Source organism: Mesoplodon mirus (assembly GCF_964341445.2).
Source record: "Mesoplodon mirus genome assembly, chromosome: 12".
NCBI classification, from domain to species: Eukaryota; Metazoa; Chordata; class Mammalia; order Artiodactyla; family Ziphiidae; genus Mesoplodon; species Mesoplodon mirus.
This window is the reverse complement of record NC_138988.1, coordinates 104,149,779-104,169,438: the sequence shown is the minus strand read 5'-3', so window position 1 is coordinate 104,169,438 and position 19,660 is coordinate 104,149,779. Positions and strand designations below refer to the sequence as shown.

Genomic DNA, 19,660 nt, shown 5'->3' with positions numbered 1-19,660 from the left:
AACCAGAATCCTGCAGCTTGCAGACCTCGGCTGCTCACAGCAGGCCAATGCAAGCTTCTGGACACCTCGGACCCCATACCCAACTGTGTTAGGAACTGGCCCCAGCCACCAGCGATCTTACACCAGCTCTGAGATCCCTGGGCCCTGCAGCCAGACACCAGGACCCAGCTCTGCCTGCCGGCAGTCTGGCACTAACCCCAGGACCTGGCTTCACCCACCAGTAGGGTGTCAACAGCTCCAGAGTCGCCTGGACCCTGACTTCACCCATCAGTGACCCAGCACTAGCCCCAGGGTCCCCGGGGATTCTGCAGTCAGCCGCCTCCTGACCAGGCCCCATCAACCAGTGGCCTCCACACAAGGCAGAGCTTGGCAGTCAACCAGACCAGGTGCCAACTAAGCCCACCAAACCACCCACATAGCCCTCCAAAACAGAAGGAACCATGCAGCCCTCATAGGGGGCACCCCTAGAGCATACAGCTTGGGTGATGAGGGGGAGCGTGCTGCTGGGATGCATGAGATGTCTCTTACAGAGGGCCACTTCTCAGGTCGAGAAACGTAACCTACCACATACATAATTACAAATAGCAACTCAGACAAGATGAGGTGGCAGAGGAACATGCTGCAGACGAAGGAACAAAAGAAAACCCCAGGAGAACAACGAAGTGAAGTGGAGACAGGCAGTCTACCCAGGCAAGAGTCCAGAATAATGATAGTAGAGATGATCAGAGAACTCGGGAGAAGAATGGATGCACAGAGTGAGGAGTTAAAAGCTTTTAACAGAGTCAGAAAATATAAAGAACAACCATACAGAGGTGAAGACTATAGTAACTGAAATGAAGGAGTCAACAGTAGACTAAGTGATGCAGAGGAATCGATCAGTGAGCTGGAAGACAGAGCAGCGGGAGTCACTGCTACTGCTGAACAGGAAAAAGAATGAAAAAAGTGAGGCCAGTGTAAGAGACTCTGGGACAACACCAAGTGCAAGTGCACTTAATGCTTGCATTATAGGGGTCCCAGAAGGAGGAGAGAGAGAAAGGGGCACAGAACGTATTTGAAGACATAACCACTGAAGACTTATTTAACCTGGGAAAGGAAACAGCCATCAAGGTCCAGGAAGCCCAGAGAGTCTCAAACAGGATCAACCCAAAGAGGACCACACCAAGGCACACTGCAATTAAAATACCAAAAAATAGAAGTAGAATATTAAAAGCAGCAAGAGAAAAGCAGCAAATAACACACAAGGGAACTCCCGTAAGGCTATCAGCTGGTTTTTCCAGTGGAAACTGCAGGCCAGAAGAGAATGGCATGATGATGAAGGGACAAAACCTACAACCAAGAATACTCTACCCAGCAAGGCTCTCGTTCAGATTTGATGGAGAGATCAAAGCTTTACAGACAAGCAAAAACTAAGAGTTCAGCACCACCAAACCAGCTTTACAACAAATGTTAAAGGGACTTCTCTAGAAGAAAAATAAATGGCTACAACTAGAAACAAGAAAACTATGAAATGAAAAAACTAAGTGGTAAGGGCAAACATATAGTAAAGGTAGGAAGTCATCCACAAACAAAGCTAGTGGGGGGTTAAAAGACAGACGTAGTAAAATCATCTATATCCACATACGCAGTTAAGGGATGCAGAAAACAATAAGATGTAGAATATGATGTCAAAAACAGTCATCGTGAGGGGAGAAGAGTACAAAGGCAGGGTTTTCTTTGTTTCGTTTTTGTTTTTTATAAATTTACTTTACTTTTGGCTGCATTGGGTCTTCATTGCTGCACGGGCTTTCTCTAGTTGCAGTGAGCAGGGGCTATTCTTCGTTGCAGTGCACAGGCTAATTGTGGTGGCTTCTCTTGTTGCGGAGCACGGGCTCTAGGCTTGTGGGCTCAATAGTTGTGGTGCACGGGCTTAGTTGCTCCATGGCATGTGGGATCTTCCTGGACCAGGGCTCAAACCCATGTCCCCTGCATTGGCAGGCGGATTCCCAACCACTGTGCCACGAGGGAAGTCCCAAATGCAGAGTTTTAAAAGTATATTTGAAATTAAGAGATCAGCACCTTGAAACAGTCACATGTATATATAGACTGCTATATAAAAACCTCATGGCAACCACGAGTCAAAAATCTGTAAGAGATACACCCATAAAAAAGAAAAAGGAATCCAAACCTAACACTAAAGATAGTCATCAAATCACAAGAGAAGAAAACGAGAAGAAAGGGGGATAAAGACCTCCAAAAACAAATCCACAACAATGAACAAAATGGCAGTCGGAACATACATATTGATAATTACCTTGGGTTACCTTGGGTGTAAATGGACTAAGTGCTCCAACCAAAAGACACAGGCTCGCTGAATGGATACAAAAACAAGGCCCGTATGTATGCTGTCTACAAGAGACCCACTTCAGACCTAGGGACACACACAGACTGAAAGTGAGGGGATGGAAAAAGTATCCCATGCAAATGGACATCAAAAGAAAGCTGGAGTAGCAATACTCATATCAGACAAAATAGACTTTAAAATAAAGACTGTTACAAGAGACAAAGAAGAACACCACATTATGGATAAAATGATCAATCCAAAAAGAAGATATAACCATTGTAAATATATATGCACCCAACACAGGAGCACCTCAGTATATAAGGCAAATGTTAACAGACATAGAGAGAGAAATGGACAGTAACACAATAATAGGGGACTTTAACAGCCTACTCACATCACTGGACAGATCATCCAGACAAAATCAGTAAGAAAACACTGACCCTGAATGACACATGAGACCAGATGCACTTAATTGATGTGTATATAAAGAGAGCATTCCATCTGAAAGCAGGAGAATACACATTCTTTCCAAGTGCATATGGAACACTGTCCAGGACAGATCACATGCTAGGCCATAAAACAAGACTCAGGAAATTTAATAAAATTGAAGTCATATCTGGCAGCTTTTTTGACCACAAAACTATGATACTAGAAATCAACTACAAGAAAAGAACTGCAGAAAACACAAGCACATGGAGGCTAAACAATATGTAACTAAACAACCAGTGGATCACTGAAGAGATTAAAGAGGAAACAAAAAAAGACCTAGACACAAAGGAAAATGAAAACAGAACAATTCAAAACCTACGGGACACAGCAAAAGCAGTTCTAAGAGGTAAGTTACAGTGATACAAGCTTACCTCAGGAAATAAGAAAAATTTCAAATGAACAACCTGACTGTACTCCTAAAGGAACTAGAGAAAGAAGAAGAAACAAAACCCAAAGTTAGTAGAAGGAACGAAATCATAAAAATCAGAGCAGAAATAAATGAAATAGAGACTAAAAAAACAATAGAAAAGATCTACGAAACTAAAAGCTGGTTCTTTAAAAGGATAAACAAAGTTGATTAACCTTTAGCCAGACTCATCATGAAAAAAAGGGAGAGGGCCCAAATCAATAAAATCATAAATGATAAAAGAAGTTTCAACCGACACCACAGACATACAAAGGACCATAAGAGACTGCTCTGAACAACTATATGCCAATAATAATCATCAACCTAGAAGAAATGGGCAAATTCTTAGGTACAATCTCCCAAGACTGAACCAGGAAGAAATAGAAAATATGAACAGATCAATTACCAGTAATGAAACTGAATCAGTAATTTAAAAACTCCCAAAACGGGCTTCCCTGGTGGCGCAGTGGTTGGGGGTCCGCCTGCCAATGCAGGGGACGTGGGTTCGTGCCCCAGTCCGGGAGGATCCCACATGGCACGGAGCGGCTGGGCCCGTGAGCCATGGCCGCTGAGCCTGCGCGTCCGGAGCCTGTGCTCCGCAATGGGAGAGGCCACAGCAGTGAGAAGACCGTGTACAGAAAAAACAACAAAAAACTCCCAAAACACAAAAAAGTGCAGGACTAGATGGCTTCACAGGTGAATTATACCAAACATTTAGAGAAGAACTAACCCCCATCCTCCTCAAACTATTCCAAAAAAATTGCAGAGGAAGGAACACTTCCGAATTCATTCTATGAGGCCACCATCACCCTGATACCAAAACCAGACAAAAATACCACAAAGTTATAGGCTGCTGATTAACATAGATGCAAAAATCCTCAACAAAACATTAGCAAACCAAATCCAACAATACATTAAAAGGATCATACACCCACAATCAAGTGGGATTTATCCCAGGGATGCAAGGGTTTTTCAGTATCTGCAAGTCAGTATGTTACACCACATTGACAAATGGAAGAATAAAAACCATATGATCATCTCAATAGATGCAGAAAAAGCTTTTGACAAAACTCAACACCGATGTATGATAAAAACTCTCCAGAAAGTGGGCATAGAGGGAACCTACCTCAACATAGTAAAGGCCACATATGACAAACCCACAGCCAGCATCATACTCAACAGTGGAAAGCTGAAAGCATTTCCTGTAAGATCAGGAACAAGACAAAGATACCCAGTCTTGCAACTTTTATTCAATACAGTTTTGGAAATCCTAGCCACAGCACTCAGAGAAGAAAAAGAATCCAAATTGGAAAGGAAGAAGTAAAACTGTCACTGTTCGTGGATGACATGATACTATAAATATATATAGAAAATCCTAAAGCTGTCACCAGAAAACTATGGAGCTCATCAATGAATTTGGTAAAGTTGCAAGATATAAAATTAATATACAGAAATCTGTTGCATTTCTATACACTAACAGTGAACTATCAGAAAGAAATTAAAGAAACAATCTCATATACCATTGCAACAAAGAGAATAAAATACTTAGGAATAAACCTACTCAGAAAACTATAAGTCACTGATGAAAGAAATGGAAAACGACAAAAAGAGATGGAAAGATATATCGTGTTCTTGGATTGGGAGAATTAATATTGTCAAAATGACCATACTACCCAAGACAATCTACAGAGTCAATGCAATGCCTATCAAAATACCCATGACATTTTTCACAGAACTAGAATAATTTAAAAATTTTAATGGAAACGCAGGAGACCCTAAATAGCCAAAACAATCTTGAGAAAGAACGGAGCTGGAAGAACCACACTCCCCAACTTCAGACTATACTACAAAGCTACAGTAATCAAAACAGTATGGTACTAGCACAAAAACAGACACATAGATCAGTGAAACAGAATAGAGAGCCCAGAAATAAACCCACGCTCTTATGCTCAATTAATCTACGACAAAGGAGGAGCCAAGAATGTACAACGGAGAAAAGACAGTCAAGGATTCTTTTCTGGAACATCCATGGCACACTGCTTCATAAACGTTGGGATGCTGCAGATCAGATCACCCTGGTTCCTCGGCAAGAGGGCCACTGTCCCAGTGAATGGGGCAGAGTGAATATGATGACCCTTACAAAGAGCGGTGTGACAGACTCCACCTGGAAGGTGAATAAACGAGCACCTGAAATAGCTCTTCAGTCCTTGTGAGTCTGGCCACTCCAGGAAGCCACAGGAGGCTACAAGGAATTGTATGGGGCACCGGAAATAAAGGATGTGTTTCGTGGGCCTTTGATACCAGTGAGATATCATTTTCTCTAAAACTGCCCATGTGGGACTTCCCTGGTAGTGTAGTGGCTAAGAATCCACCTGCCAATGCAGGGGACACAGGTTCAAGCCCTGGTCCAGGAAGATCCCACATGCCGCGGAGCAACTAAGCCTGTGCACCACAACTACTGAGCCCTTGTGCCACAGCTACCGAAGCCCGCGTGCCTAGAGCCCGAGCTCAGCAACAAGAGGAGCCACCGCAATGAGAAGCCCGCGCGCTGCAACGAAGAGCAGCCCCCGCTCGCCGCAACTAGAGGAAACCTGTGCGCAGCAACGAAGACCCAACGCAGCCATAAATAAATAAATTTATTAAAGCAAAACAAAACTGCCCATGTGTCTGCCTGACCTTCCCGTGATTTGAGTGGGGGTGGTGCTGATGAGCATGAGAGAGGCTTCCCCGCTCAGTGCAGTAAACTGCTCACGTGGTTAGTGCACAGGGACGTGAGTGCACAGCCCACGAGGAATTCCTGAGCAAGGAGCCGGCTTCCCCTCAGAGTCCAGGTGAACCGTGTCATGGTAGCAAGTCACGTCAAATGAGATGGAACGTATTTGATTTATGGTAGGGTTCGATGACTTGTTTTTAAAAAGTACTGACATACCTACAGATGCATATATATATAATGCAATACATGTACACATGCACATATAATATGCAATATAGCCTTATGTATTTTTTTCCACAAAAGCAATTTTCTATTGGTTTTCTATCAAGGAGACCTTGAAATTAGTAAGGTTAGGAACAACAGTGGCAGAATCTGGTATTCCATTTTTGGATCTGTGTTTCTTTTAGAAATCTCAGTTTAGAGAATGGGATCATTACGTGCTTGGTTCTAAGGTGCTAACTTCATCTTTCTCCCCGCAAATGCTGACTCCGTACATTTTCTGCTTTTCTCCAGGTTGTCACGAGAGGGCAGCACACGCTCATGTTTAAACAGGAGAGCGGCAGCCGCCTCGATTTACAGGTAAAGGAGAACCTGGAGCAAGGTTGCCTTCTAGTGCTTTCGGAGCTCAAAGGCTTTTACTGGTTGTCTTTATTTTACTAGTAATAATACCTAAATTACTTTGAGGATAGAAAGATAGTATACAGGCAGACTTCTTAGAAGTAGCAAGCTTGACAAGAATTCTAGAATCTTCAGAAAAAAATAAAAAGAATAAAGGAAAAAAAGAAAAAAGAAAAACAACCAAAAACCAAAAACAACAACAAAAAAGAATCAAATCATTCTTTTAACCATGTTAATACCAGCATCTTGGACACAGAAAACAAACCTCCTGTTTTCCACTTCCTTCTTTGTATTACTTAATTTGTTTTGACTACCTTTCTGTGAAGTCAAGGATGAACAAATATTTCTGCCGATCGTTACAGAAATAAATATCACTGCCCAAAATATTCAGGTAGGAATATTTTCCTAAGTGACACCACCAGTTGTCACTGCGGCCAGACCCTCTGTGTACAGTCTGCCCCCCACCAGTCCCCCCACGAGAAAGCCGTCATGACTAGTCTTGTTTTGGGGCAGAGATGAGCCCAGCTGAAGGACGTGCCCAAGGCCACGAGGAATGCAGGTTCCCTGCCCGCTAAAGGCCCGAGTCGGGGGCTCGGGGGAGATGCAACCTGTGTGCGGCTGTCCCCTGTCCTGTCTGTCCCCCTCCTGCTGTTTAACGGTGAGGATTACCCATCATCCCTTCGGCCTGCGGTCACTCATGGAGTGTGTTATAAACATTTATATATATATATGATGCAAATTTAAAACAAGCTAAACGACCCCACGTGTCACGTGACACACAGGCCATCTTTGTCCCTGGTGCCCGTTCCTGAGGCACATCTGGAGCAGTGACAGCGGGTGGGGTCCACTGGGGGTGGGGACAGGGAGGAGCCAGAAGGAAGGTTTCCGGAAGGAAGATGCTTGGAGGAAGGGGTGGGCACCTGAGGGGAGGGAAGAGCTCAGCCGGAGAAGGGGGTGGGCAGCCAGGGAGCGGGTGAAGAGGTGTCAGGTGGTGAAGTGGCTCGTCTCCTCAGGCAAAGGAAACAAAAGCAAAAAGAAACAAATGGGACCTAATTTAACTTTTAAAAGGTTTTGCACAGTAAAGGAAACCATGGACAAAATGAAAAGACAACCTACTGAATGGCAGACCCTATTTGCAAATGATATGACCAATAAGGGGTTGACATCCAAAATATATAAACAGCTCATACAAGTCAACATCAAAAACAAACAAAACCCCGACTGAAACAACGGCACAAGAACTGAATAGGCATTTTTCCAAAGAAGAAATGCAGGTGGGCAACAGGCACGTGAAAAGATGTTCAACACTGCTAGTCATCAGGGAGATGCAAATCAAAACCACAATGAGGTATCACCTCATACCTGTCAGAATGGCCATCATCAAAAAGAACACAGGTAACACATGTTGATGAGGATATGGAGAGAAGAGAACCCTCGTACATCGCTGGTGGGAATGTGAAATGGTGCAGCCACTATGGAAACCAGTATGGAGGTTTCTCAAAAAACTAAAAATAGAGCTACCATATGATCCAGTAATTCGACTTTTGGTATGTATCAAAAAAACCTGAAAATACTAATTCAAAAAGATACATGCACCTCTGTGGTCATAGCAGTATTATTTACAATAGCCAAAACATGGAAGCAACCTAAAGGTCTGCTGACAAAGAAGATACGGTATACATATGCAATGGAATATTACTCAGCCATCAAAAAGAATGGAATTCAGCCATTTGCAACATGAATGGGCTTGGAGGGCATTATGCTAAGTGAAACAAGTCAGGGAAAGACAAATACTGTATGATATCACTTATATTTGGAATCTCAAAAATACAACAAACTAGGGAACTTAACAAAAAGGAAATAGACTCACAGAGAACAAACTAGTTAGTGGTTAGCAGTGGGGAGCGGGAAGCAGGGAGGGGCGACATAGGGGTAGGGGGTGAGAGGTACGAACTGTTAGGTATGACACGAGCTACGAGGATGTACTGTACAACACCAGGACTACAGCCAGTATTTTATAATTTACCTTTAAACTGCTATATATCAACCTTCAAAAACTGTGAATCACTATGTTGTACACCTGAAACATAATGTTGTGTATCAACTATATCTCAAAAAAGGAAGAAATACCCCGCAGCCGGGCCCCGGCGCTCTGGGAGCCTGAGGAGGTGTCGGGAGGTGAGGGATGCATCCCTGCCACCAGGGCCTGCCCCCCCCGCCCTGCTTTGTGAGGGCACACGGAGACAGCGAGGCCTCAGGGACCCTCCTGCAGCTTCCAGGTGACACTGGGCCTGCCACACCAAAGCCACCGGCTGCCCCTGCACCGCCAAGGCCCAAGGGGAGGATGCCGAGAAGCACCTGCTGTAGCTGCAGGCCACGGGGAGGGCGCCGTCAGCGTCTGGGTGGGCGTGCCGGACAGCTGTCATGCGTGGACAGCCAACGTCCCCCGGGCTCTGTGCAAAGGAGTTCTTACCCTCCTCTTTGCTCCTCGGTAGCCAACCCCTAACCTTCGCTGCTGTTCTTGTTCAGAAGGTGTGTTTATAACACCGTGTTGTAGAAAAGGCTAGTTTTGCACTAGGCCACGTGAAGCTCACAGACCTGAGCGGCCCTCCCAGCTCCTCCTGGCTCACCCGTGAGAAGTCGGGGGAGGGCAGGAAGTCCATTTCCTCCCAGCGACTCCGTGGGACTGTCCCTGGGTGGACATGCAAGGAAGGGCCGGGACGAGGGGTGTCCAGCAGGGAGAGTGACTCACTGGCCACACCAGAGAACCACCTGTCCCCACCAGGAGACCCCCCGGACCTCACCTCCTTCCTCTGCAACTATAAACGCATCACCTAGGGTCAAGTGAACGTGTTTTCTAGTTTGTCATCCTGGCAAGCTGACCCCGAGAACATTTTCTATCCCCAAAATAATCCTTGCAGGTTTGCCTCAGAGAGGAAAAGGATACTGCATTTCCTTCCGTGTAGCTTGTTCAGCTCTTTTCAGCAAAATCTAATGATGATTAACGAGGTCTGCCAACTGCTGGAGGGGAGGGTGGCCACCCCCAGAGAGAGACACAACCACGCAAAGCTCTGACCTCGACTTCTGGTCTCCTGAAACAGTCCTCCTTGCTGGGCTCCTTGGTAAAGGAAGGACATTAGCCCGGTAAAGAAAGACACCGAGGGGCTGCTGTCCGCCTGGGGCGCTTTGCAACGTCCCGCATGAAATAAGCTCCAGGCTCACTTCCCATGTCAGGTTAAGCAGAGGGTTGAACCAGGGTGAATTACTTGCATTTGCTTGCTTTTTCTTAAATGCACAATTCCCTGGCATTTTATTCCCTGGGTATGGGGCAGCCTTTAGGCTTGGCGTGTGTATGTAAGAATCCAGGAGGATGAATCAGAGCGAGGCCAGTGAAGATGCTGCGTCAGTGTGACGCCTGCAGACGTGGGCCTCCTCCCAGAGCCCGGCACCAGGGGCCAGATGGTCAGTCCTGGGCGTCCTGCCTGAATGGGACTGGCCCCTGCTTGTCGCCCACGTGGGAAAGGGAGGATGGAAGGGTGCCGTCATGCTGGCTTCTGGGCGGTATCCCACAGCCGGTTAACTGCCACACTCCCAATTACACTTTAATAGAGCGTGTGCGCTGGGCAAGCTAATGACGTTCCCACACCAAGTTCAGGAGCTTGACCGAAAGTCACAACAGTTGCTACCGGGAAGACAGCGTCACGGCGGGGAGGTGATGCCTTTTACAGAAGGAAACCCTTCCGTGTTGCTGTAACCTCGACAGCACCTGAGGGTGTGCCCGCCCGCGTACCACTCCCCGGGACGGTGCCAGACGGAGCAGACCCCCCCTCACCAGGAAAGCAAAGGCAGCTGAGTGCAGGTCACCCCGCCTTTCAGTAAACAGACCCATCACGGACTCCTGGGGGCCGGGCTGCACACTCGGCCTCTGCCGGACACACGGCGGCTTCTTAACAAATATTTGTCAAACAAATCAGTGATGTAACTTGCTGGGCTTTCTCTCCGAGGCCCTTCTTTGGACTTGAGACATTGGCCTCTCAGGCCAGTAGAAAACCAAGGCCCTTTCTACTCTGCTTTGTATGTGAAACAGACTGTTTCCTGAGTCCTCCTAGGAGAGTGGACGGCGTCTGGGCTGGAGCACAGGCGTAAATTCAGTGGCCTCCCCACTCCACTCCTTTTCCAGGCCCTGCCGTGCTGCTTGTGCCCCCAACGCTCCCCGTCCCTCCAGCTGCCTGGACGGGACCCAGGGTCCAGCCCTCACCTGACTCTGGGTTCCCTGGGGGTCAGGGCGGGACAGCAGTCTGGGAGCTGACGCCCAGCACGGGCTGCAGCTCGTCCGGAGGCTGGAGCGGAGCCGGTGGTTCATTCACTGGGAGCCCTGCCAGACGGGAAGCCCCGCCCCCCGTGTCCTCAGAAGAAACACGCCCCTGCACGAGCGCCCGCCACGCACCTTATTACTGTGGGAGTGATCTCTGCACAGAAGAACACGCTGAGGCTCCCCACTGCATGGGACGCGAACATGCCCACGATGGAGAAGGCGATGGAGAACTTGTCTTTGACACTGTCGCTCATTCCTGGGGGAGAACCAGTGGGTGGTGAGGGGGGCGGAGGGAGCCGGGGAGAGGGGCGGAGGGCGGCCTGGGGCCGACGAAGGGTCTTCCCTCCTCCCCTCTGCCCGGTTTGAGGTGCAGACCCGGGAGATGCAGCAGCATGTCCCGGGGTGGGAGGTCAGAGCCCTTCTGGCAGGAGCCTTTGTCGGGTCCCCCGGGAGTCCCTGTGGGTCTAAAACGTGGGGCTCAGGCTGACTCTGCCGGACGCCGTAGCCTAGAGCGGCCGGCAGGGAGGGAGGCTGGTGGTCTCCCCGACGCTATGGCAACGCCCTCCTGTCCAGCCTTCCGGCTCAGCTCCAGAGAAAGGTCTCTGGTTCCAGAGAGCCTGGCCATCCTGGCTTCAGGCCCGACCAGTCCAATACAAGGGACAGGGCAGCCCAGGCTTGACTGAGGGGAACGTGAACTCAACCCCAAGAGGAGAACTTATGGGCCTGGAGGGAGCGAGCTGGGCCAACTTGAGCATCTTGCCAGTGGCACCGGGTCTGACCTCACACCCAGGTGGCGCTAGGCAGGCACAGCAAGCTGCTGGGGTTCCACATTCGGGGCGCAGCCCAGTTCCCCACAAGGCTGCACTGGGAGCCCTGGCGGCATGGGCTCGGTCAGGCCAGGCACGTGTACGCAGCAGTGTCGCGTGTGGGGCAGCGGCTATGCCGTCCCAGAGGCCGAGAGCAGCAGGCTTGTGTCGCTCACAGGCGGGGGCGGCTGCTTCCCCTGGTGGCGTGGTCAGCCAGGCCCCCAGGGCCCCCAGGGCCGTGTGGCCCAGCCCAGGCCTGTCCCCAAGGCCCTGTATCACAGTGGAGGCTGCTGGGCTGTGCTGGCCACTGGTGCCAGGGGCAGGGGCGAGGGCAGCGTGCAAGCCGGGCACAAAGGGGGCGGGGGGCAGCCCGACTTTGTAGAGGCGCGAGGGGCGGAGAGGACAAGTGGATGCGTGTAGTGTCCAACCTACGGCCAACTTCAGCTGCAACTCTTGGGGTGCAACGGGGAGGGGAGAGAGGGGAAAGGGAAACCACAGGTCTGTGAGTCTTTGTGAGAGTGCCTTGCAGCTGTAATAAAGAAGACAGCGGTGCCGCACGCGCGTTCGGCTCACCTGAGTCTGGATGCTGGCTGTATTTTCCGATCACTGGACCGCAAAATCGGCGGCAGACGAGGAGGAAGGCGGGCAGGGAGGGGAGAAAGAGAGCAGGTCGGACAGAAGTCACCACCGCGGGCTTCCACGTGACTGCTTTCTAAGCACACCCCCTCTGGGACCAGCAGGGGTGGCCTTGCAGCCAGCCCGCCAGGCCCACTCGGGGAGCCCAGCTGATGCATCCAGGGGCCAGAGAGCAGGAGGGACGTGGCGCAGACGTGGGGGAGGGTCCAGGGAATCAGGGCTGGCATTTGACCAAGTGGAGCTCCTTCTGTTCGGGAGGGCTGGGCCCCTCTGGCCTCGTAACCTGGGGAGGACGCCAGCTCCTGAGAGCAGGGGCCCTCGCGCAGCACCCGCCCTCAAGCCAAAGGGGGGAATCTCGCCCTGTCCAAAGTTACTCAAGTCACTGCTGGTCTGTGCTCGGGGCACCAAGTGCTGTGGGCAGACCCGGCAGACAGCATCGCTATGCCCTCCCAGCCTGGTCCCCACGGTGCCTGGTCTCCTGGGCATCCCTGCTCAGGGACTAAGAAGGGCGGCTGTGAGAGCCGGGGCTGCCGGGCCCCTGCGTGTCCGCCCAGCTGGCGGGAGCTGCAGAAGACTCCCCGAAGGGCAGGTTGGGCGGCCCCACCAGGGCACAGACCCCATGTGGTCACAGCTGAGAATGAGACCAGTCTCCCAGCAAGATGCGGAACGCACGTGAACGTGCCCAAGTCAGAAAACTGCCCCTGAGTCTGACACTGGCTATTCTAGACTCCAGTTTGCACAACAAGGCTGAGAAAGTCCTCGGTTTTCTCTCTCTCTTCCTTCTGTTCTGGATACTCCCTCCCCACCTGGACATCACGCAGACCTGAAACACTACTGCAAGCTTCTGACTTTCCCAGCAGCGCTGATCGAGCTCTGACAGCTCAGGGGGGAGGGCAGCCATCAGAGTCATGTGGTCCCCGCGGCGCCTGAGTCCACTGTGGGGGGACGGTCCTGGGCGAGAAGGCTTGGCTGCCCGGCTCACTCCCGCCTCGCCCCAGGCGGTCAGATACCTGCGGCTCGTCCCCGTGGCGGGCGAGGGCTTTTTTTCACCTGGAGCTGCACTGCGCTTGCCTCACAGAGTTGGGTGGACGACACGGACCGGCTATAGCTCTTCTTTAAATTACTTTTAACGTTTACTGAGAAACTCTCTGGCCCCAAGAGCAGCTGATGAACTTGGAAACACGTACTGAAAAGCAGTGTCCCAGTGCAAGGGTGTCAAAATGTATTTATCTCACCCTTGATCTCACATGAGGAAAAAGTCCTTCGTTCCTTCTCACGTGATGGATCACAGCGGGAGAGCGTGGCCCCCAGTGGGGTCATCATGCCCACCAGGACTGTGAGGGCCCCGGCTACCAGGGAGCCCGGGGGCAGCGGGAAGCCGTGGGGTCGGATGGGAGGAGGGGGGACCCCACGCACATGTTGCAGTGAAAGCTCGTCTTTCCCAAAGTAGCCCCCTGCAGCCGTCGATTCTGGGGGGACACCTCGGGCTGCCCATCCACCCAGGGCTCTGGAGGGTCCCTCCAGCATGCCAGGCCCTGCCCACCGCCCGCCCGGGGCCCGGGCCCACTCACGGTTGAGCAGCCCGAGCTGCAGGAGCGAGGCCAGGGCCGTGAGGATCATGAAGAGCAGCAGGCCTCCCCGGCGCCCCAGGAGCCGCACCACCGGGCACATGGCCAGGCAGGACGCCAGGGCGATGCCGGCCGCCGTGTAGTAGTCGGCGTAGAAGTTCTCGAGCAGTGGCACCTTCACCTCGTGGCCCATCATGCTGCGCGCGAAGCAGTGGTGGATCCCGAAGCCGGTCAGCCTGCGGGGACACAGTGCCTGGGGCCACCACCTTCCAGCGGGGGCGGGACACACTGCGTCGCGTCCAGGGGCAGAGCAGCCACTCGGAAGGTGGCGGGGAACGCACGTCAGAGAGGACATCAGGGAGGGGATGTGCGTGGTCACCTCCCTGCCGTGGCCTTACGGAGGGTGTGGGCGTACAAGCAGGGAGACCCTCTGCTCAAACGCCGTCTTTCTCATGGCATCCAGGTGTGAGGCAGGCACCCCCAGGGTCCCTGCGTTTGAGCCCGCATCGTGGGCACCGAGGGGGCCCATCAGACCCACTTTCCAGGCAGGTCGACAGGCGGACAGTGCAGCAGGTGAGCACAGCCTCTAGCACGCACCGCCCGTCTACACCTCTGCCTCTCCCGGGGTTCTAGAAGCTTGGGGACCCGCCCCGAGAACTGGCCCCTCCCCGCCCTCGCTGCTACTCGCGGCTCACGTGGCCTGGAGGGGCAGGAAGGGTCAGGCCGGTGAGGACATCTGGTCTGGGAGGCCGTTCAACGCTTAATTTACCGTTTCCCCGCCCTGCCCTGGGTTCAGCCCCCTCCTGCCCCACAGGGTCACAAAAACCCGCAGAGAAACGTGTGTCTCAGCCGCTCAGGCGGATGTCCACTCTGGGAACAGGAATAAAGATGTGTCGTGTCCCCTGGGAGCACGGGGCAGCAGGGCTCTGAGGCCCCGGTGGACGTGCCCCGTGGGAGCAGGGCTGCGAGCGCCTGCATCCTTCCCTGAGCTGAAACGCTTCTCTCCCAGCCTCCCTCCATGCTTTCAGCAGAACTTGAGGACGCATCAAGGTCAACTACAGACCCGGCCCTGCAGGAGGGAGCCGCCCTCTGCCAAACCCATGCTTTTCCCCTTGGGGACAGGCAGACCCGGCTTCCCCAGGCCACACTGGACGGCCTAACAGGGGTGAGTTGGGCGGGGCTCCTGGTCTCAGGGCGGGTCTCCCACCTTGTTGTTCTGGTGGAAGGACGTCCTCCGACCACAACAAAGCCGGAGAGACTGGCTCGCCCTCCCCCAAAACAAGAATCATTAAGGTGGAAACTCCCCATCTTGTCTATGTCACCATTTGTGTTTTTTCCAAAATAAAGGTTGGAGAAATGACCCCACTGTAAACGGTCCCACTGGCCCAGCCGGCGTCTGCCTGAAACTGGGCAGCAGGTGGCCAGGCTGGAGCCGACTCTGCAGAGACAGGCCTGAGGGCTCGGCCCCGACCAGGCGTGCGGCGCGGCTGGCCCTTCCCCTGCCTGGGCCTCGGCTGCTCGGCTGCAGGACGAGGTGTCCGTCAGATCCGGGCTCTTCCACTGCTTTGGTGCTGGGGTGTTTTGTATCCTCCCTCCCCCAAGTTATTTAACCTGGAACCCCAATCCTGAGAGCTGGTTCAATGAAGCTGCTTTGACAGGAGCAGCTGTGGGACGTGGGGCCAGAGGCCCCCCCGGGCCTCGCTCTCTACCGACGGCAGCCGTCCTGAGACTGTGCACGGAAGGGTGCAAGCTCCCCTCCCCCAGTGACCTCTAATCCCCTACCGCCTAGATGACCTGTGACCCTGAACGAGGCCCCACCCGGGCAGCAGGGAAGGGCAGGGCTACTGGGCCGTGAGTCGGCAGCACAGGCCTGCCAGTGCACACTGAACCCGGGACAGCGCTGGCAGGAAACGCTGTGAGCCACGGGGGTGCAGGTCCAAACCTGCGGCGCCAGGCTGGATGTGGTCCGCAAGGTGGGAGGGCCTCTGGCCACGTGTGGAGGTCATACCCGGGGCCGGGCTGGCCCATCACCACCCGCGGCGGCCCTGGGGTCAGGGCCTCTGCAGGCGCTGGCTCCACGCAGGGAGCGAGGACACTCAGCAGCCTGGCCCCCTCGCCCGTGATGGTGCCTGGAGGCCCACACGTGGGGGTCCCGTCGCCCCCAAGCCCCCCGCCACTGTGCCTCGGGGGGAGGTGCATCCCGGAGGCACATGGCCGGACAGCCCTGCTCCTAGGACGTCCCTGGACGTGAGCCTGCTCTCCGGCAGCCCCGTCCCCCTGGGACACATCTGTGCGGCCCGAGTGGCATGCAGGGGGAGATGTCTGGCTGCCCTGAGGCTGGGGGTCCGCGTCTGCCGGCACCCGTAGCCCTTCAGACAGCTGTTCAGAAGCTCTGACGGGGCTGCTCAGGCTCACCCCGGCCCTGGCGCCTCTCCCCCGCCCCAGGCCCGAGCCCACCCGCGCCCGTGACTCACGAGTTCACGCACAGCACCACGATGTTCTTCCACAGGTTCCGGGTTCCCACCACTTTCACGATGCAGACCTTCTTGGGCCTCCGGGAAAGCTCCTTCTCCAGCTCTGCAGGGAGGGGGGACACGTGAGCCACGCTCGGCCAGGCAGCCCCCCGACGGCCCGATGCGCAGATTCGGGGGTCAGGAGAAGGAGAGTGTTTCTCTTTAAGGCAGGGGCAGGGCCTGGCTCTCAGGGTAGAAAACTCGCCACAGAGACACTGACTTGGCAGGTGTCACTGCCCACGGGGCTCACAGGGAGGCGCCAGGACACACAAAGCAGCCACGCGTGGGCTCCGTCTGCTTGGAAGGGCTGCGGAGGCCGCTGGCGGGCGCGGAGGCCCTGGTCGGGCTTGGGCAGGGGTCCTCTTCCTTACAGAGTCTGATCCCTCTGCTCAGGGACCAGGAGACCCACGCACTGCTCTGGTCCCCAAACCAACTCCGTGGGCCAAACAGGCTGAGGCTGCTTCCTCTGCACCTGCCCCTGCATGGCCCGCATATTAGGAGGAGAAATGAGTGACTGAATGAACACGTGTGCATACGTGTGCACAGAGGCGTGGCCCGTGCACATATGTGCACTGAGCCAGACAGACGGCGTCTCGGCTCAGGTGACATGACCAACTACAGCTTGGTCACGAGACCTAGCTTCTCGGGGGGCCCAGACCAGATCTGAGCAGACGCCAGGCCCACATCAGCAAGGTCGAGGGGTTTGCCGCTATCCTGGGGCTGACGGTTCAACAGGGAAGATCCAACGAGGAAACGCCCCAGCCTCCCCATCTCCCGGCATCTGTGAGCAGAAATGCCGCACATTCAGCCTCCGAGTCTGTCCCTGCTCCCCTGGCCGGGCGTGCCCTCGGGGGCGGGGACCCCTTTCTCAGGGGCCAGAGAAGAAAAAGGAGACTTAACCAATCAAGACTGCCGAGGTCAGGGGACGCAAAGAAAGGCTGACGGCGCACCGACCACAGGCGGCGGGGAGGTGAGCGCACGCAGCCTGGGTGGGATCCTACGGCAGGGTCACTGGGGGTGACGTGCGGTCCAGGCTGCAGCTGGGCCGACAGCAGTGCACCGATGGCAGTTTCCCAGTCGTAACAGGTGCAGGGGATGTGAGACGTTACAACAGGGAGACTGACGGGGTTTCTCAAAATTCTGTGCTCTCTCTGTAACTTTACTATAAACCTAAGAGGAATCCAAAACAAGTTTACTAGAAATAGAGCACGCAGTGGGGTGGGAAGGCCCGGAGGAAGTGGGGTTGCCTCAAGAGGGGCCCAGGAGCTGCAGCCCCCTCGGCGGGGTCTCTGAGGTGTGTCCCCCTCCCTGTACTTCTCAGGGGCACTCTCACCCCTGGACGTCCTACCTCTTTCCTGCCATCCAATGGCGAGAGGGTCACCAACCTCACTAGTTACAGCTGGAAGGAGAAACAGGTTGCTTAACCATAACGGTTTAGGAGTTTTTAATTTAAAAAAGTGTTTGGATCAGTGTCACCAGCTGGGGCACAGAGGGAGAAGGGGACACCTGTCCTACGTCCGAGGGATACCATGCTCCCTCAGTTTCCAGAACTTTCTTCCGTGTCAATATTCAGGCACAGAGCTGGAGGCCCGTGCGCCAGCCAGAACGGCTGGACGCTCAGCTCCTGACATCCTCCTGGCCTTTATTATCTCTGTGAAAACAGGCTCATTTGATTTACAGACATACTTTCCCTATGGTCAGAACACTAGAAAACTTTTAAAGAGCACGAAAACATGGTTAACACGTAGCGTTGATCCAACGATCTGAGTATCTTCACTGTTGTGAAACTGGTCAGGAACCTATCTATCATAGCCACACTTGCCCACCATGGAAATCTTCCAGGAAGAAAAACTAAACGTCCATTCGCATGGCTATATAGGTTAAAATTTTTTTTTTTGTAATGCAGCTAAAACTTAATTCCTGATACTTTCTAGTGTATGAAATAGATGTTAAGAAGCTGTAGTAACTGTAATTATGACCTTTTTTCTTTTTTTAAAGCTTTAAACTCTGAAGCCCAAGCTGACTGTCTACAGAGGTAACTGCATTATTCTAAGTGGAATTACACTAACCTCTCGGGGGCTGTTGCTATGTTGTCTCTGTTACATGCATCCCCAGCCTCTCGACACCACCACAGACACGCAAGAAGCCATGAGGCCTTCCTGGCCCCAGGCTCCGGCCGACCCAGACCGTCCTGGCCTCTCCCCACCCACTGCGGAGACTCCTTCCTGGGCCTGCGGGGACACCTGCTGACCCCAGAAATTCCCTCTCAATGCGGAGGCCCGAGGCCTCTTGCAGGAGCAGGAAGTAGGCGCGGAGGGTCAGAGGCAGGGCGCTGGGCTCGGCTGCCTGGGGCCGCCTTGGCTTCATCTCCTGCTGGGGTGTGACTGGTGCAAGTCACCTGACGCTGGGGACCCTGAGGTGGCCCGATACAGGGACCCGCTTCTCACCTCGGGTTCAGGACGGACGGACAGGACGGAGTGAGGCACGTGGGGCGGGATCCCCGCTCGGTTACTGAGAAGGGCTTGGGTAAAGCCCCTGTGGGCCTGATGGGGGCCTCGTACCCCACCGACTCGCTGCCTGACCTGGTGATGCCGGACTCGGCTGCTTCCCTGCGGTCAGGCTGCCCGGAGAGGGCCTGATGCCGGGGAGCCCCTCTCTGCACCTGGCTCACGTCCAAGGAGAAAAAGGGGAGCCGGTTCAGTCTTTCTCAGGGGCTCCTTCCATGTGGAGGGAATGCCGGGAGCAGGGAAGCCGTGCCTCCAGCCCTCAGCCTCCTGGGGCCCCTTTCCGTATGTAAAGGTTCCCACGAGGGTCCAACGCCTGCATGGCATCTCAGCCCCCGAGGCGGGGCGGGTGAGAGCCTGGGTTGGGGACTCGGGGACGGGATGCTGGTCGGTGGCCTAGATAAGACGCTGGGACGCAGCATACAAGCAGGCAAACCGGTCCAGCCTAGGGAGGTGCAAGGGGCCACTTTCGAGGAAACAGACACCCGCCTTCCTCCAGGTTTGCCCTGGTGCCATCACGTCACCGTCACCGTGCGCCTGACAGCGAGGGAGCAGAGACCCAGAGGCGAGTGAGAGCCGCGTGCCCCGGGGCGCGAGCACATGCCACCCCAGCCCCCAGTCAGGGGGGGTCACGTGTGCTGCTGCCTGCCCCCCAGCACAGAGACCAGCACCAGCCCAGCTCCTAAGCGAGGATACCACTTTCTTAAAACAGGAGGGAAATGAATCAGCGTAATCAGGATGGAGAAAACAAGCTTCTCTCAGACAGTATTTT

At 53.7% G+C, this 19,660-nt stretch overlaps 1 protein-coding gene across 2 annotated transcripts in view; it reads right to left on the bottom strand.

Annotated features, from left to right (window-relative positions):
• The window catches only part of SLC22A23 (solute carrier family 22 member 23), a 148,683-nt gene that overhangs the window by 5,568 nt on the left and 123,455 nt on the right, over nt 1–19,660 (bottom strand). The window contains exons 6-10 of one of the 2 annotated variants that reach the window (XM_082637658.1): nt 17,733–17,783; nt 16,346–16,448; nt 13,875–14,107; nt 12,241–12,273; nt 10,994–11,117 (exon numbers count right to left, since the gene is read on the bottom strand). In XM_082637658.1, coding sequence (XP_082493784.1) covers nt 10,994–11,117; nt 12,241–12,273; nt 13,875–14,107; nt 16,346–16,448; nt 17,733–17,783 — 544 coding nt within the window. The remainder of the gene's footprint in view (nt 1–10,993; nt 11,118–12,240; nt 12,274–13,874; nt 14,108–16,345; nt 16,449–17,732; nt 17,784–19,660) is intronic. The other variant, XM_082637659.1, reaches the window with a different exon arrangement.